Genomic DNA, 22675 nt, shown 5'->3' on the forward strand with positions numbered 1-22675 from the left:
GACCTATCCAACTTGGTGATGGCCCATGGGCTTCCCTAAGCTTTGGCTAAGTAAACTATTGTCCACTGAATGAAATAATCACCAATTCCAACTACCTGATTAGACCAAAAAATTCAGACATATCCTTCAAATTGTCTAACCTTTTCACTTCTTTCCAAATCAAACATGGTGAGATCCAAATCACCAAAACTGTTGTTTAATGAACTTCAATTCTCCACAAAATCTTATGTTTATTCTCTGGTGGTGTTTCGTCCATCGTGAAATTCCACCGTACGACAAGTAAACAGAGTATTACAATGAGTCTTTCTCAATAACTAAGAATCTCACACTTCTATGGCATATCCAAATCCCAGACTGGGAAAATCCCCTTCATAACATATCATAGACATGGATTCCAATTTCTACAAATAGTCCCCATGTGTGAGATGTTGCCAACTAGAACTAAGGCAAGTAGCTCCCATAAAATCCCTCCCTCCTAAGAACTAATGAGATTGCTGCTTCGTACTTTTCATATTTATGGGCCTCCTCAACAACAACAAACTTTCTCAACTCCTATACATTTGTGGTCAACCAATGATCACCACCTTGTGTACTCATCATTCCAGTCCTTTTTCTACTGCTCTGATTGACTTGAGGCTCATCTCACCTTACCTCTAAAGCATCAACTATTTTTGCTGCAAAAATCTATTTTGTTGGGCATTGTCAAAGCCCTCCCCTTCGATATTATCTCAAATACCACAACCTTCCATCTCAAGGACTGCTCCATTGCATTTAGCTACCTCAACCCTTGTTCCCTTTTTGACTGCTTAATAATAACCGCCTAAGAATTAAAGGACAATTCTCAAATCCACCGATGCTGCTTAAGCAGGGGTTACATTACAGATAACATTATTTATAAAAGAGGAGAAATATTCTTTAGTGAACCAAATTTTTTTGCAACATAGGCCTCTACAATAACTGTAACAGTCAAACCTCTTGCAGGACTTACCATGTGTTAAAGATGTGTCAAACTAGTAACACAATCAAGAACTGCAGGCAATGAAACCTCTAGAAAATTGGGTGTATATTGATATAATAAACCCCAAGGTAACAACAAGATCACCAACGCAAAAAGTAGAGCACAAAAATTAATCCAAGACGTAGCTTCATAAAACAGAAAAAAAAATCGAGAAATATTGCAAACAGCAAATTCAATTCAAACTGTTAAAGCAGAACATTTTGACAATCCGTATAAACATAGGTGATCACAACATTGTTTGTTTACATGTCACATATTCGTTTTGCTGACTATACGAAGAAAATTAGATGCATTAGCCATTAGCAAACACTAAACCTACTCTATGGCTTCCTGCTACATATACTGATAATTTCACTCTAACAACTTAAGATCCAGTAAGAACCTAATAAAATGGAATCATAAACAGACACAAGACACTAAGCAACAACATTGTTAGCACAAGAGCACAAGTTTAGGAATTTCACAACTGCACAGTCTTCCTTGGTCTGCCAGGACCTTTCTTCTTCTCCAACACTACCTTTGTTTCCCCATCCATAGGTGGTAGAGATGATTCAGGTTTCTTGGGAGGTCGACCACGCCTTTTTCCACTTGGACTCGCGACTTTGCCCTCCTTGTTCACATTGCGGGGCCGGCCCAGTTTCCTTTTCGCAGTAGGGGGAGCCGTGGAATTGGCTATCATCATGCTCTTTGAAGGGCGGCCTCGCTTCCTTTTCTCATTCAATGAATTTACATCAGCAGTAACCTTCGGAGGCCTCCCTGGCTGCGGACGCCACTTCCTCCCGATCACGGCCTCCACCTCGGGCTTCTTTGGAGGCCGACCAGGTTTTCGCTTCTCCAATTTAGCCTTTGGGGGTCTTCCCGGCTTCTTTCTTACCGCCCCACACACGAGCTCACTCAACGACGCCGCTGGGAACACAATCAACGCAGACAATGCAGTGGTCGCCTCAACCTTCGGAGGCCGACCACGTTTCCGCTTCGGCATGTCCGCCGCCGCCGTCACGGCCAATGCGGCCTTAGGCGGCCGACCAGGCCTCCTCTTTCCAACCACCAGTGACGCCGAGTTCTTCGGCGGCCGGCCCCGAGGCTTCTTCATCGCCGGCTTCTCCAAATCGGGTTCGCTCTTAAGCCTCACCTTCACCCCACTGGGTACAATAAGCGGCACCAAACTCTTCGGCGGCCGGCCCCGGGCCCTCTTCTCGAGATTCTGCGACACGGGTCTCGTTTCCTCCGACTTCCTCGGACGGCCGCGGGGCCTCGGAGAGGGATCGGACGAGGTGGGTTTTGCCGAAGATTTGGAGATTTTGTAAGAATTCTTCACCTTATCGAGAACGCCCTTGCTTTTTAGTCGGCGGATGTGGAGGGCGAGGAGAGCCGCGTGTTTCCGCGGGAGGTCGGAGTAGGTGGAGCCGATGAACTTGGAGATGGCTCGCCGACTCGAGCCACCTCTCTCCTTTAGCGACTCGATTGCAGTCAAAATCATCTAAACAAATCCAAGCAAATAAGCTCAACATATCCAAAGAAGAAGAAGAAGAAAAAGTACCAAAGCTGTTACCTCTTTGTAAGGTGGATGGTGGAGATGGCGGCTCGCGATGGCCGGAGAAGGGGAAGCGGCAGCGATAACCATTTTCTATCTTTTTTCTTTTCGAATACGAAGAGCAGAGAGAGTTGGTGTTAATAACAAGAGAGAGGAGGACGAGGAGGAGGAGGGAGTGACGAGTAACAGAGAATCCAACGGCTAGGATGGAGGGAGGTGAAGAGACATGGATTGGTGAGCTGGTAATTTGATTTGTTTCGAGGAGTAGTTTACATGTGGATATGTGGTCGTTAGGGAAAACAATTTAAAAAAAAAAAAAAAAAAAAGGAGAAGAAAAAGTAGAAAATTTATTGATCGATTCGATGTTAATCTTGCTTTAGTAGGAATCTGCCGTAGGTGCCACGTGGGAGGTACCTTGTTTAAACTATTATTCTTTTTTTTTTTTGAGACAGAAAGCTCCACCTCTGAGATGAGAGATGCCATTGCCCGTTGCTTGCATCTCAAACCATGTGACTTCTTCTGATGGCGCACGAGAGACCTGGTGTTATTGTACTTATTAGAGAATATGTATTGAGTCAAATGAAAGTTTCATAGTATATATGGAGTTTTTAACCCAAGTAGCCCTTTTCCAAATTTTATACCAAAAACAGTTTTTTAATTTTATTTCTTCAGTAAATCGATTGACTGGTTGAACGATTTCTCTAATTGTTCAAGACATCAAACTCGTCGGCGATTCATTTTTTATAACAATTAGGAGGAGGGCTTATTTGGTTAAAGACATCACATTGTGCATCATCCCGTTATCACCTTGCAGCACTACTTAAGGAGAAGTCCTGATGCCAAGAAGAGAAGTTTTATAGCTATTTAGCTTGGGAAAATTTGAGATGAGAACAACCGCAATTTTATTTTTTGGAAACAAGTGAAACAAAAATCTTTATGTTAAGGGATCTTTGGCAAATAGGAAGATAACTATTCAGATTGTGAAGACTAACCCGGATTACATTGTTGTCATCTGAAATAAATTGCCTGATTTCTGATGGTTGGAGAACCAGAAAAAAAAAATTCTTGTGTCTAGGACCGAGATCTCTCACCTCGGTCAAGGTCCTCACTAAACTTATTTATTTGAGCAAGGATACCTTTTATTGGGGCAAAATTCATTAATCTTTTGCTTTACTTTGCTAAAGTGCACTATAGTTTAATCAATAAATTTCCATCTACAAATGAAAGAAGAGGTCAGGTAACACCAACACTGGCAACTTATTCATAATTCGACTTAGATCCTCGGATATTGAGCTCCCCCACAATCGCCGACCACCTTAACGGAACGCAAGGATTGCACCCCCGAACTCCACAGATTGCATTACTGTGACAAGCAAGGTTGTCAAGAATGGAATCACAATTTGCCAGCAAAAATGGCGAGCGCTTACCAGCAAAATTGGCAAGCGTTTACCGAAGATTGCGGTTGCAACCAAGCTGTTCCCCTTGTGAAAAGAGGGATGTGATGTGATAGCTTTCCACCACCAAATACTCATATCGCAGCTACTTTCTCCAAAAAGCCTCATAATGATGATGTTCACTCATAAAACATGAGCCATCTTTCGCAATCAATACTGCCACATCAAGTGAATACTAGCAAAGCAACTGCTTCCGGATCACGAACTGGCAAAACTGTCATATTCTCACTTTCCCAGTTATGCCCTAGAGAATATACATCAAATATCAGCAACATAATACCCTGCGGGACCATTTTCAACCAACAAATCCACCACTTGCATCACGAGTCATTCTAACATTGCTGGACCAGGACCATCACTCTAGCATATCCAAAAATTCAGAAAAGCGTACGCAATGGTGGATGGGTTTCACAACACATCATGGCCAACCAGTTGGCAACAATCGTAGAGATAGAAATCTGTTATGAACTAGTCAGGAAAAAGAAACATCTCAGTACAATCTCAAGATGATCAAGTCTTACACGCTCAGAAACATATGAGATAATAAAATAATGACCAACAATGGCAGAACTGAGATAAAGAGAATTTTCTTACCTCAAGTTATATAAGCTACCTATCTGGTTCATAAAAGAGAAGACCCTTAATTAAGGCACACTAACCACCTTAAGACATAGCTCTTCATCTTTGATAACAGGTAAGTTAGTTCATCCCGGTGTACCATTTCAAAGAACCCTGATAAAGAGAACTTCTTATTGGATGATGAAATCTTGTATTATTTACACCGTGTACTCCCACTATGTGTCGCATGGGAACTCGGTATCATCTTCTGTCACTTTGAAGGGCTGAGGATGTCTACCAAAGCAGTACAGATTCCACATCTTGAAGTATGCTCTCTCCAAATTCCGCACCTGCAATGTCATGCACGCTATCACCATAACACAAAATGATGCAGAGGCATTTCAATAAGGTGTGGCAACTCCAATATAGTTAATTTTCAATAATATTGGCACAAAATAAAGGAGAGAACAGTCGGAATTAAGCAGCAAGCTAACTTACCCATCTAGCGGTGTCAAATAACGGGCATGTCAATCGAGCTGCCTTGAGTTTATTGGTAAGTGCTTGGAGCTTTGAGGGATTCAAAGCCAACTCTACAGCCTTTTCCTCGTATTCTTTCAAGCTAACAACAAGAAGAATGAGAGTGAGACAAGACATGATAACCAAATAGAATAGATGGAAGAGGAAGGCAGAAGATAAAATCACCTGTTAACTATCATCTCCTCCCCTACTCCAGCAGCCAAACACAGTGAACCAGCCACTCTGGTGGCCATTTTTTCTAGGGGAAGTGTTATCATTGGCAAACCAGCCCATAGTATATCTGTACCTGTGGTGTGGCCATTACATAGGGGCCTGTTCATTCAAACCAACCATAACAGCTAGGTTAAAACAATATGATAGGACTTCAAGCATCCATGTAAAAGGTCTGCGAAGAAATAAGTATTACGTGTCAAGAAAAAGGTCTGCCAAGGCACTGCGTCTGATATGCTCATTCTTGATGGCAACATCTGTAAATATGATTTGTTCTGGTCTCACCCCTCGTGCCACAGCATCTGCATAGGACATGCTATCTAGTTAGTACAGCCAAACAACTAATGACTTGAATGAATGAGGAAGAAATAACCAGCTTCTCTCATCATCATTGTTGCAATTGATGTCTAGCAAACAAAGTTAAATTCATTACGGAATGGTAGCTTCTAGGACAGCTGTCAACTTGCTCTTGCCATCCTCCATATATGTGTGTGTGTGTGTGTACGCACACATATATATGTGTACACAGTATGTGTACACATATATAAATACATGTATATGTGTATGCGTGTATGTATATATATATATATATTGGGGGAGAGAGGAGAGAAAAATAGACACTTACGAGCACGCAATCTCATCTCACCAGCTGCTGGGAATCTCAACAGCCAAAGTGCACTATTAGGAACGCGCTTGAGAATATTGCACCTGATGATAAGAATTAGATGAGCAATCTGAGATTTAAAACTAACTTGTAGATTTTTGCTTGATCAAGATGTACTGCACCAAAGTTACCATCAACTTGCATTTTGTGCATTCTACACTAGCTATAAACACCCATAGGTTATATTTCATCTGGCGTAAGAATCCTGTTCCTTTAAAATTCATTCTTGCACTTGAGGAGGACTCAGTCTAAGTGCATCTGTGAACATGCCTTGAAGGCTTGAAGCAGCCCTATCTTTTTCCTAATGCACATTCTTTCGGGTCTTTCTTATGTATAACAAGATCCACAAGATGAGCAGATACAATTAAGGTAGGATAAACTTGCTTTTCCTTCAAACTAAATGGAATAGAATTAGTCAGATTGCATGCCAATGGTCAGAGAAACAGACCCACGAGTATAGATTATAAGTTCTTATTTACATAAGGTGGTTAAAAAAATAAAACTTTGAGAATAAAAGGATAAGAGTCAATAAATTTACCAAGTATTGAATATGTCAGGGTCCATCTTGTAAAGCTGATTAAAGCAGGCAAATATAAATTTATCATCAGGTAAACCATAATCTGCTCGCTTATGTGGACATACTGGATCAAGAACATCTCGGCTTTTCTGTAACAGGTAAATTGACACAAAAATAAGTATTGCATAAACATACAGAGCTATATATATATATATACACACACACACACACATTATATATATAGCTAAATGCAGATTACCTGCTTATAGTCATTTACAAAGTAACAATGGGGCAGATGGACAAGTTTTTCTGAATATATATGTGACAAACGCATAGGAGAGACAAACTACAAGGAGAATAAAAAGAAAGAATGTTAGTGCAACTCCTAGAAGCAGGGGAGCTTCCATTGGGGAAAGGAAGAACATATGACTTCTTTATTGTACCTCATCAGTGACTAAATAGTCAATATAACTTGCACCAGTTGTCCCAGGGAAACCCATGTAAGAAACTTGGATAGGTGCTGGTTGCATTGCAAATATTTCATTTTTTGCACCCTGAAGAGCAAGGCACTGAATCAACAACAGGATCACTTGGAACCTCAACAAGTAAAATTAACAACATATACCAAGTGACAACTGCAAGAATGTTAATATGACAACAATATAAGAGCAATGACGCACACTAAGTCATTAACTATACAGCAACTAATATTGTTATCTCCTATGCAAGTAGTTCTATGATATACTTCTGGGGAATACTTTAGAACAATAAATACTTGGAGCTATAAGCAAATTACCAGGAGACCAGATACAAATTAAAAACAGAACTAAGTTGCAGTCCATTAACTTCTCCTTCAACCAAACTAACTTCAGTCCCTAACAGGGAAGCCACTTTATATTCAAATGGTAACAGAGAGAACCATATAAAATCCAGTAATCAATTTTCTTACCATATTATTGACTAGAAATTTCCTACCAAAAGAAGTTTAGTACAGTCCGTTCTTCATTTTTTTAATTTGGGCTCAAACAAGTGCTGAAAACTGCAAGATATTGCAAAAGTTACCAATAAAGTGCCATGGAAATGGTTGATCATGACCCTGTAGATAGTACTAAGATACCAGGCTTTATATTCACGCACTCGTATACCCATGATAGCATCTCTCCCCTTGTTCTTTCTCTTTGTATTCTCTTTCTACTGTTAATCCAAGTTTCGCAACTCTATCCTTCGGGATATTCTAACTCTATCTGTAAGATTAAACTATCCATATTCAAACATATATTGAAGGTTGACGTTCATTTTGACCCTGCTGCAAAAGGAGTTTTCTCTGGGGCTTGCAGTGATGTCACATTGTGATATAACAAAGAATGCAAAGAAGACTTAACAAACTGTTAGAGAGATTTTGAGAATCAGCTGCAGTATGTAACAAAAGGATCAATAGCAAGAAACCTAGAGTAGCATGTAAAGATTGTGCTATTATTGTTGTCAGGGATACCTTTGTGTAACCATTGAGGTTGACAAGAATATGTATTTTATCCTCATTGATCAACCTGGCAATCATATCAGCTGATATGGAAGACACGTCAACGAAGCGCTCTGCTTCAGACTGGATACGTTGACGCCATTCGCTGCCATCACTTTGACTTAAGGCATAACAGAAAACCTGTAGATAGATTTGTTAGCATAAATTGAATGGGAACTCTAGATGTACTATAAGAGAATCATAAATGTACGCAAAGAAATGTTCATCAACCTCAACATTTTCTCGGTTGTGCATCCCAAATACTGAACCCATAAGATGGGAAAGAGGGTGGTTACCAAAATCACTACTCACATACCTGGAAAATCATCAAGAAATGCATAAGAATATTAGGAATAGAAAGGTATCAATAAGCATTATGAGTAAAATACATACCCCACCCTGAGCCGACCATTTTTACTTTCAGCCTTGATAGGTAAGGGGGCTGGATGTGTGAATGCAGGGAGCTTAAAACGAGAGGCAACCAAAGAGCAATGTGCTGCATATTTTTGGCTATATGACAATGACAAGCAAATATTCAGCCTTAGAGTACATCTACCAACTGGCATAAATCTAAAATAATCAAATCAAGGAGAAGGCTGAGACATTAATAATTTTCAAATATAAACATAGGGAAAATATTTCACATAGTCACCTGATTTCCAAAGCAAGAATTGGATCGATTGGGTAAGCAATAGCATGAAAAGGTTGTACACTTGGTAGAACAGACATCTGAAATAATGAATGTGGTGGAGTGAAACCAAAGTATACAATAATTCCTAAAAAAGTAAGATAACAACAGAAAACAACATAATCATTTGCAATACCTTTATCTGCCTTCTGATGATTCCCTCAACTTCAGCAAACTTCTTGTCTCGGTCATCCCAATCACATACACACTGATGAGTCATTAGCACAACAAGTCATAATGAAGAAATCATATGAATGTAACACTTCAAATAATTAGCAAGTCAAGGTTGTCAATTCCTTTATAGCTTAATGAACTGAATTATATCTGAAAAGGCCTTAATGACCTTTTTTAATCTTCTAAAGCTTCTGCTAACATATTGCTGTAATACATCTAAGAGGACCATATGATTCACAATAATGTTTTAGAATTTACAATTTTCCAATTTAGCAAATGTTATAAGTGACTAATAACTGAACGAGAAAAGATTGCAGTTATTGAAGGGCATTTGCTCTGACCTGTAAAGTGTGTAAGAGATTACAAGTTGCCTCAGGGAAATCCGATCGTAGCAGCAGTGCCTGCTTATAACTCTTTATAGCTGCTTCCACATGTCCACTACAAAAGTGATTCCCAAAGGGAGGACAAAATAACGGAAATGCATCAGTAGCATGCCTGCTAATAGCTGATTGTGCTTAAGATAAGTCGGATGAAAGATAAAAATAAAAGCTAAGTACGTGTCCTTGTAAGCTGAAGCTAGATTTGCATGAGCTTCAGCCATAGTTGGTCTGATTGTTACAGCCCGAAGATAATCCTGAATTGCATCACTGACTCGACCAATTTCCTTAAATGTGTTTCCTCTATTGACAAGCCCGTCGGCTGCCATAGGATCTATACGCAGTACTTCATTGTAACAAGTTATGGCATCAGCATAGTTACCCTGTTGCAAAAATAGAGTATCCAGCACGATCACCGGAAATTGAATAGCAAATGGAAAATTAATTCTCTAAAAAAGAAAAAACAAGTTCATTGTTGCAGGCACCTGTTGCTTGTATATTATAGCAAGATTGCTGAAAGGAGCGGATAATCCATTAGTAACATTTAATGTTGCCTTATAGTATGTCGCAGCTACACTCGTCATGTTCCTGGAAGTTCAGATAGTATTTCAAAGTGAACCATGATAAAACAATCCAAAATCTAACAATATATTAAACCACAATTGAGAATTCTTACCACTCCATGTAAATGTTCCCAAGGTTTGTAAGAGCTTGTGGGTGATTAGGTTGGAGAGCAAGGCATGACTTCAACCAGGGGAAAAAAGTCATACATAGTGTTATCATAGAAAAAATAATGAAAAGATAATGAAGTTAAACACTCACCCGATAGCAATTCATAGCTTCCTCCACTCTGCCACCATCTTTCAGAGCATTCCCCTTTCAGTAAGAAGAATATTTCATCCCAAATAATCATTATTAATGTTCATATTACTCTGTTAAGATAGAACAAGTACATGATACCAGGATGCTCAAACTAACCAGATTATTGTATGCCTCAATAAATGTGGAATCATAACTAATGGCATGCTTGTAATGCAGGATGGCCAAATCCAGCTGGCCTTGCTCATAATATGTACTCCCAAGGTTTCCTGCCACAGATTAGACCATCAAATATTACTGCGTATATCATACATGTGTACACACACACAAGCAACTGGCTACATCAAATTATCAACACAAGCTAGTATAAGAAAATCTCCCTGGCAACCTCTTTAATTAGAGTTCAAGTCCGAGATTATCTCATATAATATGTTCATATCACCAATTCGCTAAAGCAATAGCCCTTCCAAAAGGTGAAAGGAGATACTCACCATAAACTATTGGATCATCAGGACGTGCTTGTAAAGCATACTGATAGCACATGATAGCCTCCTCAGGCATTCTCAAAGTCTGGAAATTACCACAACCAAAAAAAAATATCATTTTCCAAAAGGGAAGACCAAAGTGGCCGCAAAATGATACCGATTACAGGAATTCATTAAGTCACACCTTGTAAACATTCCCAAGGTTCAGGTAGGCATCAGCAAATGCTGGCTTGTGCTTGATCGCTTCCTAAAATAGAAAATATCATCAAAATTTAAGAATAATCAAATTCAAAGAGAAAACAGATGCTATGGATTAACAAAAATTTACACACTTCAATTAAACATAGGAAGAAACAATAAATCCAGCAATAAATGATAGAAATTCAAACAAGTGATTCATGACAGTAGTCGATCCATCAATTTTGTTTCAGGTCCAACATTACCAGAAAATTTAACGAGGCCAACATGTATCCAAGAACAAACCTCTCACTACTCAGGGATATTAAGAAACAAAAAAAATCTGAACTTGCAGTTTAAACTGTACAAGCATTTTTAATACCATTGGAAACAAATCTAATCCCCAGTTTAAATTATATTAAAAATCCTCTCCTCTCTCCTACCACCTACCTATCTCATTTCACAAACCAAACTTTCTCGCTTAATTTTCCCACGTACCTCTTTATCTCATTCCTTATTGAAGTATGCATTGCATTCTTACAAGTATGCAACACATATCTAATTATGAGAACACTTTAATTTACATTTATAAGTCAAGTCAAGGGTATTTGAGTCAATTTCCTATCCTCATTATACTTTTACTTTAACTTTATATAACATCAAAAGTAATTATTACATCAATATTCTAGTTTACAACCAAACATCAAATTACTCTATTTTGATTAAAGATACAATTCGTAAGAGTAAGAAATTAAACCTACTCTAGATTTTCTCCAGAAATCAAACGGGCCCAGACTTACTAAATTAGCCAACACTGTGATAAGAATCACCTATTCAATCATGCCAAACCCTTAACTGGAAACCAGACGCCCTAAAATATTAGCCAACATATTTACTAAATTAGCCAACACTACAATAAGAATTATATCGCCTACTCAATCATGTCAAACTAAAATAAATAAGCAATGAAAAATTCATTCTATAGCAGTATTTCTATCAAAAAAGATTCCAACTCAAACAGATTTTTAAGTCACTCAGTGAAAAATTTAACAACATACAAATGCTCCCACAGCTGAAGATATCACATATTTTAGATATGACACCTAAGCTCCATGTAAGACAACTCCACAATAAAATTAACTGACAACATAAATGTTTTCTTTTAAAATTATTAACAAGAAGAAAGATCAACACATGCCAATGTAACACTGTATATAGCTTGCTTTTTCTTTTAAAATCTTGAATCAAGTCGCCCCTTAAATTTCATAAAATGATAAAACCATTTGTAACATACATCTCACCGTTCAAATTCTCATGCCTGTGAACAATGCTTAACTTGGGAGTCTCGGACAAAATCAGTACAATGAAAACTAATTGAATTACTCAAGAAAAACAGAAGAATCACCTTACTTTGCAGCAACTCCAAAAACCACCAACAGTAATGATGGATTAGCTCCCTCTTTTCAAAATCAAAAGACCAGGACTAAAAGATACAAAGAAAATCCGTCCACCTAAAGAATCAGTAGCCATTATCTCTGTACCTTCTGTTTCAAGAAGCCGCAAATTCAAAGCTTATCGCAATAATTTAGTCCAAAGTGAAAAATCAATTTATTTCTTTTTCTTGCAATCCCATAGATTCACAACAGCTATGTTAGTTGAGGTAACTTTGTGTATTACAAGGGAGTATAAATAACAATTCACAGTACAAAACTCCTAACAGAAATCTGTTCAGCAGCATAGGAAAAAAAATCATTTTACTTTCCTTTTTGCCAGGAAAATTGGTTTTTAATTCTAGATACACACACATAGATAATTCATTATAGATAAAAGTCCCCTCAGGGTGAAACCAAATGGAGAAGGAAGACAATGTTGGAAGCATAAATTTTGAAATAAGCCTCAGACAGAAGGCATGCTAAGAACCTTATAATATAACATAGCTCTGTGAAGATCCCCTGTCTGCATGAAAAGCCCAGCAAGATTGGACCAGGCAACTGCAAAGGTAGGTTGTATACGTATAGCCTCGGCATAGCACTTGAATGCCTGCAATGAACAGGATTTTAACTTCTCATGTACAATATAACTTACAATATCCTATCAATTTGCATATAGAGATTGGAAAAAAATTGAGTGGTACCTCATAGAGGTTATTTACTGCAAGTACTAAACAGAATTTAAAGCCAACTTTGTAATACATGTATCAAGTATCAACAACCAGCAAAAAAAATTGATGGATAGTTTCCAGAACTTACATCTTGAAACAATCCTTGTGCTTTCATAAGATTACCCAGGTTGTTATGCGCATCAACCTATGAAGGTAAAATAATAACTTTACGAATCCAGTGTAACAATAATAAAAGACAGACAGAACAACAGGAAATAATATATATACCAGATGAGGGTTTAGTGCAAGAGCCTGGCGACAGCATTGAGCTGCCTCATTAAGCCTTCCTTTTCGTGTGTAAGCACTTGCTAGGTTTGCCCATGCATCACAAAAGTTGGGTCGGAGCTACAAAAGCAGGAGCCAGTAATTCTTAGGTCACAGAATCAGGAATGTACTTCTAGATATAGAACAAGAACAATGCTTGATGCATTTTTTGCTAATGAAAGCAAGATTTACAAAATGTTTGTTTTTAATAGTCCTGATATACTCTTTAACAAATTCTTGCTATATTTTGTGTTTGGTGCCTAGTTCAAGCTTAATTGATTGGCTTCATTGCCAGCACAATGAAGATGATATTGATGACTAGATCAAACTATACTCTAAAAGAAAGATAAAAGGCAACTCTGCATTTACAAGGTCAAATAGCAAAAGGACGATGGTCATTCTTAAACAATATATTTAAGCTCAATGACAGTCCCCCGTGAACCTCACGGACATGTCCAAGCAGCTCAAATAATTTGGCCAAGTAAAATTGTAAACCATTTTCTATGGAACATAACCTGTCCTGGGAAATATTTGCTCTTATTTTGAGCCACACAAGATAAGTAGCTGGAATAGCAAGTACCAGCTATTGTGACAATGGAGCTGCGTGACATCTTATAGTTCTAATTATCTAATATAATGCTCTCATGAGGTGCAAGAACAAGCTAGTACTGTTAGCATGAAGCAGTAAGGTAACCTTCAATTCTATGCACCATAAAGTGAACAACTTATTGGCTAAATCTTGTATGTTAAGATCAAAGTGTCAATCTAAGTCTGCAAATGGAATCAGGCATCACTTGTATGCCTACACATTGTGAATTCAATTGTATAATAGCACCTCATAGCACTGAGAGTAGAAGAATGCTAAACAGTAGAACAGTGTTGAAATACACATACCTGAATAGCAAGTAGATAGTAATTGATGGCAAGGTCTAAGTTTCCTTTCTCCTACACCAACACACAAAGAATATTATGCATGTAAATATCTATACTCATACGCTACCCTCTTCTTAGATAACTCTTTTCATTCAAGGGTCAATGTTTACCTTCCATGCATTTGCCATGTTTCCATAGCACTCGGCAAAATGTGGGTCAATAGCAAGAGCTTCCTCATTCTTTGCAATGCACATGTCAAATTCACGCAACTGAAATAAAAAATTAAACAAAAAAACAACAGAAGCAGAGATTAATCAAAAGATAAGAGCAATAATAACGAAAAAACTGAGATCACCAATTGTTAGTGACCCAAAGTAACAGAACATGCAAACCAAATTAACCTGGTAATAGACTGCGCCGAGTAGCAGGAGATTGTCAGTTCGTTTTGGCTTTTTCCTGTAGATAGCATTGCAGTGTTCCAACGCCTGCTTGTAGTTCCCAGCTTTGTAGTTCTGATGAGCTAGCGCCAAATGCGTGTCCTCATCAACTAAAACCATCCAACAATCAAATTTTTACAACTCATTAAAACCCTAATCTTGCACAAACCAACAAACTCAACATCAAAGAAAGATAATTTTTCACAATGAATAGGAAAAAAAATAAATAAACCTTCTAACGATTTCATGATCAGGGGCTTGACATCAGCAGGGCCATCGATCGTCAGGAGGGAGAAAGGCTTGACATCAAGATCGGCGCTCCCGAAGGGCGCCATATGAAACCCTAGGCCGCCGTTGCCGGCGCTCGAGGAGGAAGATCCGGCGGCAAGATTGGGTCCGAGCAGCTGCTGCAGCTGCGGCGGGGGAGTTGGCTGCTGGTGGTGGAAGTGATGGCCCTCCCGGCCATCGCCCTGCAGCGAGAGCATCATCGTCGGCGACGAAACCCTAGAATCGACTCCCAAAATCGGAAGATCAAATCGGAACCCTGGGTGGGATCGGAGAAGGGGATGGATTCCGATGGAGATACCCTAGCTCGAAGGAGCGCCCTAGAATTTTTTTGGGAAGAAGGCTTGGATCTAATACTTTAATTCGCGACACTTCTGGTCTTTTTCTTCCGCGACGCGGCTTTCCTTAAAGGCTTGACGTTGTATATACACGGAAGGCTTGCATAGTATTTTATGCGGACGAAATATCCACCGTTCGTATTGACTAATATATTTTGATTTGGACGGATGCGATCTAATGTGTTTATAGTGATTCTATGCGGGCTGGGTGAAAGGCGAGTGATGATGGTAGGATGGAGAACCGAGGGAGTGATGTTTACGGATCCATAGCTTTTATATTTCTTTCTTTACAATTTTTTATTTCAGTTTAGTACGATTCAAGTATTTTTATTTTTATTTTTATTTTTATTTTTATATGGTCGATACGATTTGTATTTATATTTGGACAGTCTTATATAAACGAGCCTAACAAATAGTAAAAAAATAATAATAGAACAAAACACTTGTTAGTATTTTTATGTGAATCTCTAAACTGTACTTATATAATACTTGGATCATGGCACATCCAATTTTTAAGGGTCTGAAATTCTATGAGATAAATGATATCTTGTGATTTGCTTTAATGATTTATCCAGACTTACATATATGATGTATCTACTAGAACTAATAAGGAGGTTAAAAAAAATGTGAAGCGTATGCCAACTGAGGTTGTAAAGTCTACGAGATGTTAACGAAAGAAGCAGCTCTGGATCAAGGAGAAGAATTTGATGTTAGTAGAACATATCTAAGAATTCGGTTTAAATTCTCAGTGATCTTTAAGAAGTATGCCAACTTATCATTGAATTTTGGGCCATCAATTGCTCCTAGTCCTAGCTGCTGCTTGAAATACTTGATTTTTCTTACATCCTACAGTATGCCAAATACCTTTCACAGCAGTTTTCCTCAACGTTTCCTATAGGAAATGTGCCATGTAATTAATAAGACACCCACTCAAAATACATCAATCAAACATCTCCGTTGCACCCAAGATGCTCCTCTCCTCTTCCATCCTCCGCCGCCCACCCTTCTGCTGCCTCCTCCTCCTCCGCTCCATCTCAACCACAAATTCGACTTCACCTTCTTCCAACGACGCCTACTTCGCCGCCGTCCACCACATCGCCTCCATCGTACGACGTGACTTCTACCTCGAGCGCACCCTCAACCGCCTCCGCCTTCCCAGTCCCACACCCGATCTCGTCCTCCGCGTCCTCCGCGCCGCCGCCCCCTCCTCCCCTCTCCACGCCCTCCGCTTCTTCCACTGGCTCCGCTCCTCCTTTCCTTCCTACCGCCCTTCCACCTCTGACTTCGACGCCCTCCTCCTTTCCCTCGCCGCCCGCCGCCACTGGCGCCACCTCTGGTCCCTCTCCGCCGACATGCTCTCCCTCTCACTCCCCCTTCCCCCTTCCACCTTCGCTTCTATCATCCGATCCTACGGAGACGCCGGCCTTCCCGACCTCGCCGTCGAGATCTTCAACCGCCTCCCCCGTTTCCACTGCCCTCAGACCACCGCCGTCTACAACGCCCTCCTCTCCGCCCTCTGCCGCGCCCGCAACTTCCCCGGTGCCTACGCCCTCGTCCGCCGCATGGCCCGGAAGGCCGTCCCCCCCGACCGCGAGACCTTCTCCATCCTCGTCGACGCCTGGTGCGCCGTCGGCAAGCTCCGGGAGGCGCAGGAGTTCCTCGACGAGATGGCGCAGAGGGGGTTCAAGCCCCCCGTCCGGGGCCGCGACCTCCTCATCTCCGGCCTCGTCGGCGCCGGCTACCTCGAGTCCGCGAAGAGCATTGTCCGCCGCATGACCAAGGAAGGGGCCTTGCCGGACGTCGACACCTTCAATTCCCTCCTCGACGCGCTCTGCAAGTCCGGGGACGCCGTGTTCGGCGTCGACCTCCTTGAGGACGCGAGCGACCGGGGGCTCTGCCCGGACATCTCCACCTACAAGATCTTAATCCCGGCGGTGGCGAAGACGGGGAAGATCGAGGAGGCGTTCAGGCTGTACTACGCGGCGGTGGACGACGGGCACCGACCATTCCCGAGCCTGTACGCGGCGATCGTCAAGGCACTGTGCAAGGCGGGGAGGTTCGCCGACGCGTTCGGGTTCTTCGGCGACTCGAAGGCGAGGGGCCACCCGCCGAACCGGCCTGTATACACGATGCTTGTGAAAATGTGCGTGAGAGGAGGGAGATACGTGGAGGCGGCGAATTACCTGGTGGAGATGACGGAGATGAGGCTGGTGCCGAGGGGCCAGAGCTTCGACATGGTGGTGGAGGGATTGAAGCATTGCGGGAAGCACGACCTCGCCAGGAGGATCGAGCAGTTGGAGCTCTCGCTTAGCCGTCGTTGATGGAAACGAGAAGAGAGATGTCTCTTTGAGGGGAAGCAATGGAAGAAGCGCAAGCAAATCTCAATCGTCGTTAAACAAAATGAAGAGAAGAGGCTCCAGAGCTTGGAAATACTAAAAAAAAACATTGATTCCATCTAACTGAATACTGGAGAACTTATTCAGCATCACTACTAACCGGATAAGTTTTCTTTATTAAGAAAGGTCTATATGAAGTGTTGTGGCAGTTATCTTTCAATTTCTAAAATTAAGTTAGCCATTTTGCTTTGCAAACACACCTCTAAACATAAATAAAGATTATTTTTTCCCTGTTTCTTTCTTTGCCCAACTAAATTTAGTCCATTACTACTCACTAGCTCATAAGATATTAGTTCGAGCCAAACATAATTAGCGAGTGTAGTACTTCAAGCGTATAAAAGATATTTAGCAAAACTTAAAATGTATACAAGTACTATAGAGAGCTTATCAAATATTATTATTAGTTTTCATAATAAAAAACTTGCCAAGGGAATTTTCCTAAGAACTCAGAGATAGAGAGAAAGAAGGCCATCTATGACTAAGGTTAAATAGTTAAATCTAACACTTCAATATTTAACTCAATTAACATTACTCGATGGTACTAAATTATGGCTATATGTAATATATAATAAATTAATTTATCTATTTTGAGTCGGCCAATGGAATAGTGTTTAAATGATTAACGAGGCTCACTATATGAGTGCACCCGAATTCCATAGTGATTTAAATTAATTGAGACACCGTTGCATTTTCATCTCCCTCAAAATATAAACTTCATTTTTTTTCCTTTTTTTTTTTTTTGGGTAAGGAGAAGCATCGAATCCCTATCGAATAAGCTTACACGCTGCGTCTAGAAGCATCAGCTCCCCCCGCCCCCTGACCCCCTCTCTCTCTCTCCACTTCCCCTCTTTAGAACTCTCTAGAATCCCCCCAACTCACTCTTCTACCCCTCACTTCGTCTCATCTAATTCATTCTTCGCGTCTCTTCGCATCGATCTTTCTCTCTTGCTCCTTGCGCTCTCGATTCGCTTGCTGATTTCTGAGAAAAGAAAATCTAATTTTTTGAGGCATGGACGACGACTTCGATCTTCCGGCTGGTGAGGATATGATGAACGAGGACATGATGGGTCTCCCGGACGAGAATCCCATCCTTAAGGTCGGGGATGAGAAGGAGATTGGGAAGCAGGGGCTTAAGAAGAAGCTCGTCAAGGAAGGGGAAGGCTGGGATACTCCTGAGGTTGGCGACGAGGTCGAAGGTATGGCGGTTTGGGATATGGGTGTTTTTTTTATTCATGCGAATCAGTTGGTTTTTTTTTTTTTTTTTTTTTTTTTTTGCTACTTGCTGATGATTTTGGAGGAAAAAAAAAATGTGATCTTTGGGTGTTGGATTGTAGTGCACTATACGGGGACGCTGCTTGATGGGACCAAGTTTGATTCGAGCCGCGATCGGGGGACGCCTTTCAAGTTTAAGCTCGGTCAAGGTAAGGTTTTCATCATTTTTTCTATAAATCCATGAGCTGAGCTGAAACATGTGGTTCGTAGTGCATTCTGTTTTCAGATGGAGTAATGTTGTGGAACTACAGAAATTATAAGCTGCTATCATTTGAATCTGGTTGTTTTGAATCGGTAAAGATGGTTCAGTCGCATTTAATCAACGCAATTAGGTACTGGGGAACGAGAGCAGGTCATGATTCTAGTGGTTATTTGGCCTGGCATTTGATCGTTGCTTCTTAAAGCTTGATACTGTGAACGTCTCGGTTCTTACCATTGTCAGACTCCCTTTTCGATTTATAAAGGATTGAATAGGTTTAAGTGCAGAACAACCTTTTATGTTAAAGCATAATAACAGTTTTGGCTTGCTAATTTTATGACCAAGTAGCCGATCCTCTTTGAGTGTCCAAAAGAAGGCTTCTAAAATGTGATGGCCCATGAACGTTGCAATAGACTCATTCTCTGGAAGCATACATTTTTTTTTTGCTTGGAACTTAATAGTTGTGTCATTTTGAGTTATGATCTTTTAGAAAATAATGTACTAGCCAGTGATATGAGCTGTACTTGTATCATCTTGTTATCATGATCTTCCAATTGTCACGGAATGCTTGAGATACGATTTTTCGAAGTTGAGAGTTAAGACCCATACTAATATTCTGTTGTATGTATTGAACTTCCATTGAATGATAAGAGTCATTGTTATCCATCTAAAGGCCTCTTTGGCGCAAAGGTGTTTCTTTGTATGCTGCATTTGTTTGCATTAATTATGAAAAATAGTGGTTAGGAGAATTTTGATGTCTCTTGGATTAGTTTATTCAGTTGTATTCTTTTATCAACTCTTTTGCAGGACAAGTTATTAAAGGATGGGATCTTGGCATCAAGACGATGAAGAAAGGTGAGAATGCTATTTTCACTATCCCTCCTGAATTAGCATATGGTGAATCTGGCTCCCCTCCAACCATCCCTCCCAATGCTACCCTCCAATTCGACGTCGAGCTCCTTTCCTGGTCCAGTGTCAAGGACATCTGCAAGGATGGAGGCATATTCAAGAAGATACTAAAAGAAGGGGAAAAGTGGGAGAACCCTAAAGATCTTGATGAAGTGTTTGGTACTAGATCGCAACCTTCAGTGCATGTTATTTGCAGTTGAAATGTCCTTTTTTCTTGAAAGTTAAACAAACAATAACCATTAATCTGCAGTAAAATACGAGGCCCGATTGGAGGATGGAACTGTAGTATCAAAGTCAGAGGGAGTTGAGTTCACAGTCAAAGATGGTGAGATTAATCATTTGTGATATTTTGCACCTTTATTGAAGGAATTGCAAACATACGCTAAGTGGAATAAACCTCTGGAGACAGGATTTTTCTGCCCTGCACTAGCAAAAGCTGTGAAAACTATGAAGAAGGCAGAGAAGGTGCTCCTTACCGTAAAGCCACAGTGTGAGTTTCATTGTTAATTTGTTATATTTTTAACTGGCCAATAATCCATTAGTTGTGATAATTCTATTACTTTTAGCATCTTCTCATCTTATCCTTTCCTTTGACAGATGGATTTGGTGAGAAAGGCAGGCCAGCCTCTGGCAATGATGGTACGGTGCCACCAAATGCAACACTTCTTGTGGAGCTTGAGTTGTTATATTGGAAGACTGTTACAGAGATAGGAGATGATAAGAAAGTCCTTAAGAAAACTCTCAAGGAAGGAGAGGGATATGAACGTCCAAATGATGGGGCAGTTGTGAAAGGTATTTGTGGAAATGCAGTTTTTTAAACATGTCGTAGGTATTGGACTTCATGTAACAAAGTACTCTCATCCATTTCATTTGGCTTTTAGGGAGAAGTTCACCTCAATGATATTGAACACAATGTCACCAGATGTTTCGTAAATTTGCAGATATTTAAATCAAAATTCATGTGCTGTCCATATTTTTGTTATTAGGTTGATCGCACTGACAGAAAATTGTTGATGGCAGTGAAGTTGATTGGGAAACTGCAAGATGAGACTGTGTTTGTTAAGAAGGGACATGATGATGAGGAGCCATTTGAATTCAAGACTGACGAGGGTGATTATTCTTAGTGTTACTACATTCCCCTTTTTTTTCTTGTCAGTTTACTTTCGAGCATTATGCATTGAAATGACAAGTTATTTTTTCTATGGACAAACAGAACAAGTCATTGACGGTCTCGATCGAGCTGTGATGACCATGAAGAAGGGTGAGGTTGCTCTGGTAACAATTCCACCTGAGCATGCATTTTCTTCCACTGAATCAAAGCAGGATCTTGCTTTGGTTCCACCCAACTCCACTGTAATTTATGAAGTTGAGCTTGTATCCTTTGTGAAGGTATGCCTACTTTCTGTGCTTATCTATTTTACCTGTAATTCATGCGAGCTATCAGGTTCAGTTAATTATTGTCTATAATTATTCTGCAGGAGAAAGAGTCATGGGACTTGAAGAATAATGAAGAGAAGATTGAAGCTGCCGGCAAGAAGAAAGAGGAGGGAAATGTTCTGTTTAAGTTGCGCAAATATGCACGAGCTTCCAAGAGATACGAAAAGGTACTAGACATTACTGCATTATATGAATCAAATGTCTTGGGATACCTCTTTAACTTTCTCTGGATCCTGAATGATTGACCACTGCCCTTTATATTTTTATCCAGGCGGCGAAGTTCATTGAGTATGATAATTCATTTAATGATGAAGAAAAGAAGCAATCAAAAGTGTTGAAGATTACATGCAATCTCAATGATGCAGCCTGTAAGCTGAAACTTAAAGATTATAAACAGGCAGAAAAATTGTGCACGAAGGTACCAAGAGTTTTTCTTCACTCGCTTATTGCTCATGCATTATAATAGCGGTACTCATGCATCTAGTTTATTTGCTGAATGTGGTGTTTAATAATAAATTACCAGGTATTGGAGCTTGATAGCAGGAACGTCAAGGCCTTGTATAGGAGGGCTCAAGCTTATATTCAGCTTGCTGATTTGGATTTGGCTGAGCTGGATATAAAGAAAGCACTCGAGATAGATCCTGATAATAAGTATGTTTATTTTTAAAGTATCGGAGTACTTAAAAGTTTCCAGCTGCTTGTGGATTTCTCTTTATGGGCCTAGATAAATGGAGACCTTGGTTTTGTGATTCCAGGGACGTGAGGTTGGAATACAAGGCTCTGAAAGAGAAGATAAAGGAACTCAACAAAAAAGATGCCAAGTTCTATGGTAACATGTTTGCAAAGATGAGCAAACCATAGCATTTGGAGGCAAAAATGTAAGCTACACCGCATCGAATACTTCTGAACCAGAGCTGGATGCCGGCATAGTAGTATTATTTGGTTTGACTAGGGGATGAATCATGAATGATTCACTCTATTTTGTTGGTTGATTGCAGAAAACTCGAAGCCAATCTGCATTGAAGCAAGAGATTAGCCCATGAGTATTGACAGTGCAGCCTAAGGATTTGAAATATGTTTGGGTTTTACTTGCGCCTGTCTTCCCAGTGAGGCCAATGCGTATGAGTTTTTAATGGATACTTTGCTTTATTTTAAGTGTACTTGTCTTTAGCATTATGTTGGTAGTAGTAACACACAAGGACCCATTGAAATATCTGTCTTAATTCCAGTTCGTTGGAGCAGACGTAAATCTTTTGCATCTTATCGACGGGAAAACTTGATATTTCTTTACTTTTCCTCAAGCATCTGAAGGCTAATCAGTATTAAATCGTACTCATTTGTACAAGCTTCCCTCCACTGTATATAGACTGTGA

General features: G+C 40.1%; 4 protein-coding genes across 6 annotated transcripts; 2 read left to right on the forward strand and 2 right to left on the reverse strand.

Moving 5' to 3' along the window:
* Positions 1–1173: 1173 nt before the first annotated feature.
* On the reverse strand, positions 1174–2806 carry LOC140787016 (uncharacterized). The gene is made up of 2 exons (XM_073135753.1): positions 2571–2806; positions 1174–2498 (listed from the first exon to the last, which is right to left on the reverse strand). Exons 1-2 carry the CDS (start codon positions 2640–2642, stop codon positions 1479–1481), a joined length of 1092 nt encoding a protein of 363 aa, XP_072991854.1. The 5' UTR covers positions 2643–2806; the 3' UTR covers positions 1174–1478.
* An 883-nt stretch (positions 2807–3689) lies between these two features.
* LOC140786106 (probable UDP-N-acetylglucosamine--peptide N-acetylglucosaminyltransferase SEC) lies at positions 3690–15148 on the reverse strand. 3 transcript variants are annotated; one of them, XR_012108558.1, is made up of 29 exons: positions 14699–15148; positions 14431–14576; positions 14200–14298; positions 14051–14101; positions 13121–13237; positions 12981–13037; positions 12652–12771; positions 10739–10801; positions 10561–10639; positions 10229–10338; positions 10073–10126; positions 9927–9994; positions 9736–9838; positions 9431–9633; positions 9215–9311; positions 8836–8907; positions 8664–8740; positions 8405–8521; positions 8243–8327; positions 7985–8152; positions 6936–7046; positions 6752–6838; positions 6514–6641; positions 5937–6019; positions 5508–5613; positions 5267–5413; positions 5063–5183; positions 4601–4914; positions 3690–4464 (listed from the first exon to the last, which is right to left on the reverse strand). XR_012108558.1 is itself a non-coding variant. In XM_073134316.1 (28 exons), the coding sequence occupies exons 1-28, from the start codon at positions 14952–14954 to the stop codon at positions 4801–4803; spliced, it is 3039 nt and encodes a 1012-aa protein (XP_072990417.1). In that variant the 5' UTR covers positions 14955–15148; the 3' UTR covers positions 4439–4800. The 3 variants fall into 3 exon arrangements, 1 of the variants encoding a protein (XP_072990417.1); XR_012108557.1 differs by having other exon boundaries at positions 3690–4474; XM_073134316.1 differs by having other exon boundaries at positions 4439–4914.
* Positions 15149–15844: 696 nt separating this feature from the next.
* LOC140785693 (uncharacterized) lies at positions 15845–17722 on the forward strand. The gene has a single exon (XM_073133654.1). It carries the CDS (start codon positions 16058–16060, stop codon positions 17408–17410), a length of 1353 nt encoding a protein of 450 aa, XP_072989755.1. The 5' UTR covers positions 15845–16057; the 3' UTR covers positions 17411–17722.
* Positions 17723–18178: 456 nt separating this feature from the next.
* LOC140787373 (70 kDa peptidyl-prolyl isomerase-like) lies at positions 18179–22551 on the forward strand. Its single transcript, XM_073136265.1, has 13 exons — positions 18179–18681; positions 18820–18906; positions 19764–20024; positions 20116–20190; positions 20275–20355; positions 20463–20657; positions 20886–20975; positions 21079–21254; positions 21344–21469; positions 21574–21720; positions 21826–21953; positions 22058–22180; positions 22301–22551. The coding sequence occupies exons 1-12, from the start codon at positions 18495–18497 to the stop codon at positions 22161–22163; spliced, it is 1659 nt and encodes a 552-aa protein (XP_072992366.1). The 5' UTR covers positions 18179–18494; the 3' UTR covers positions 22164–22180; positions 22301–22551.
* Positions 22552–22675: the final 124 nt, after the last annotated feature.

Source organism: Typha latifolia, chromosome 4, assembly GCF_019914945.1.
Source record: "Typha latifolia isolate L0001 chromosome 4, TyphaL0001v2, whole genome shotgun sequence".
Taxonomy (NCBI): Eukaryota; Viridiplantae; Streptophyta; class Magnoliopsida; order Poales; family Typhaceae; genus Typha; species Typha latifolia.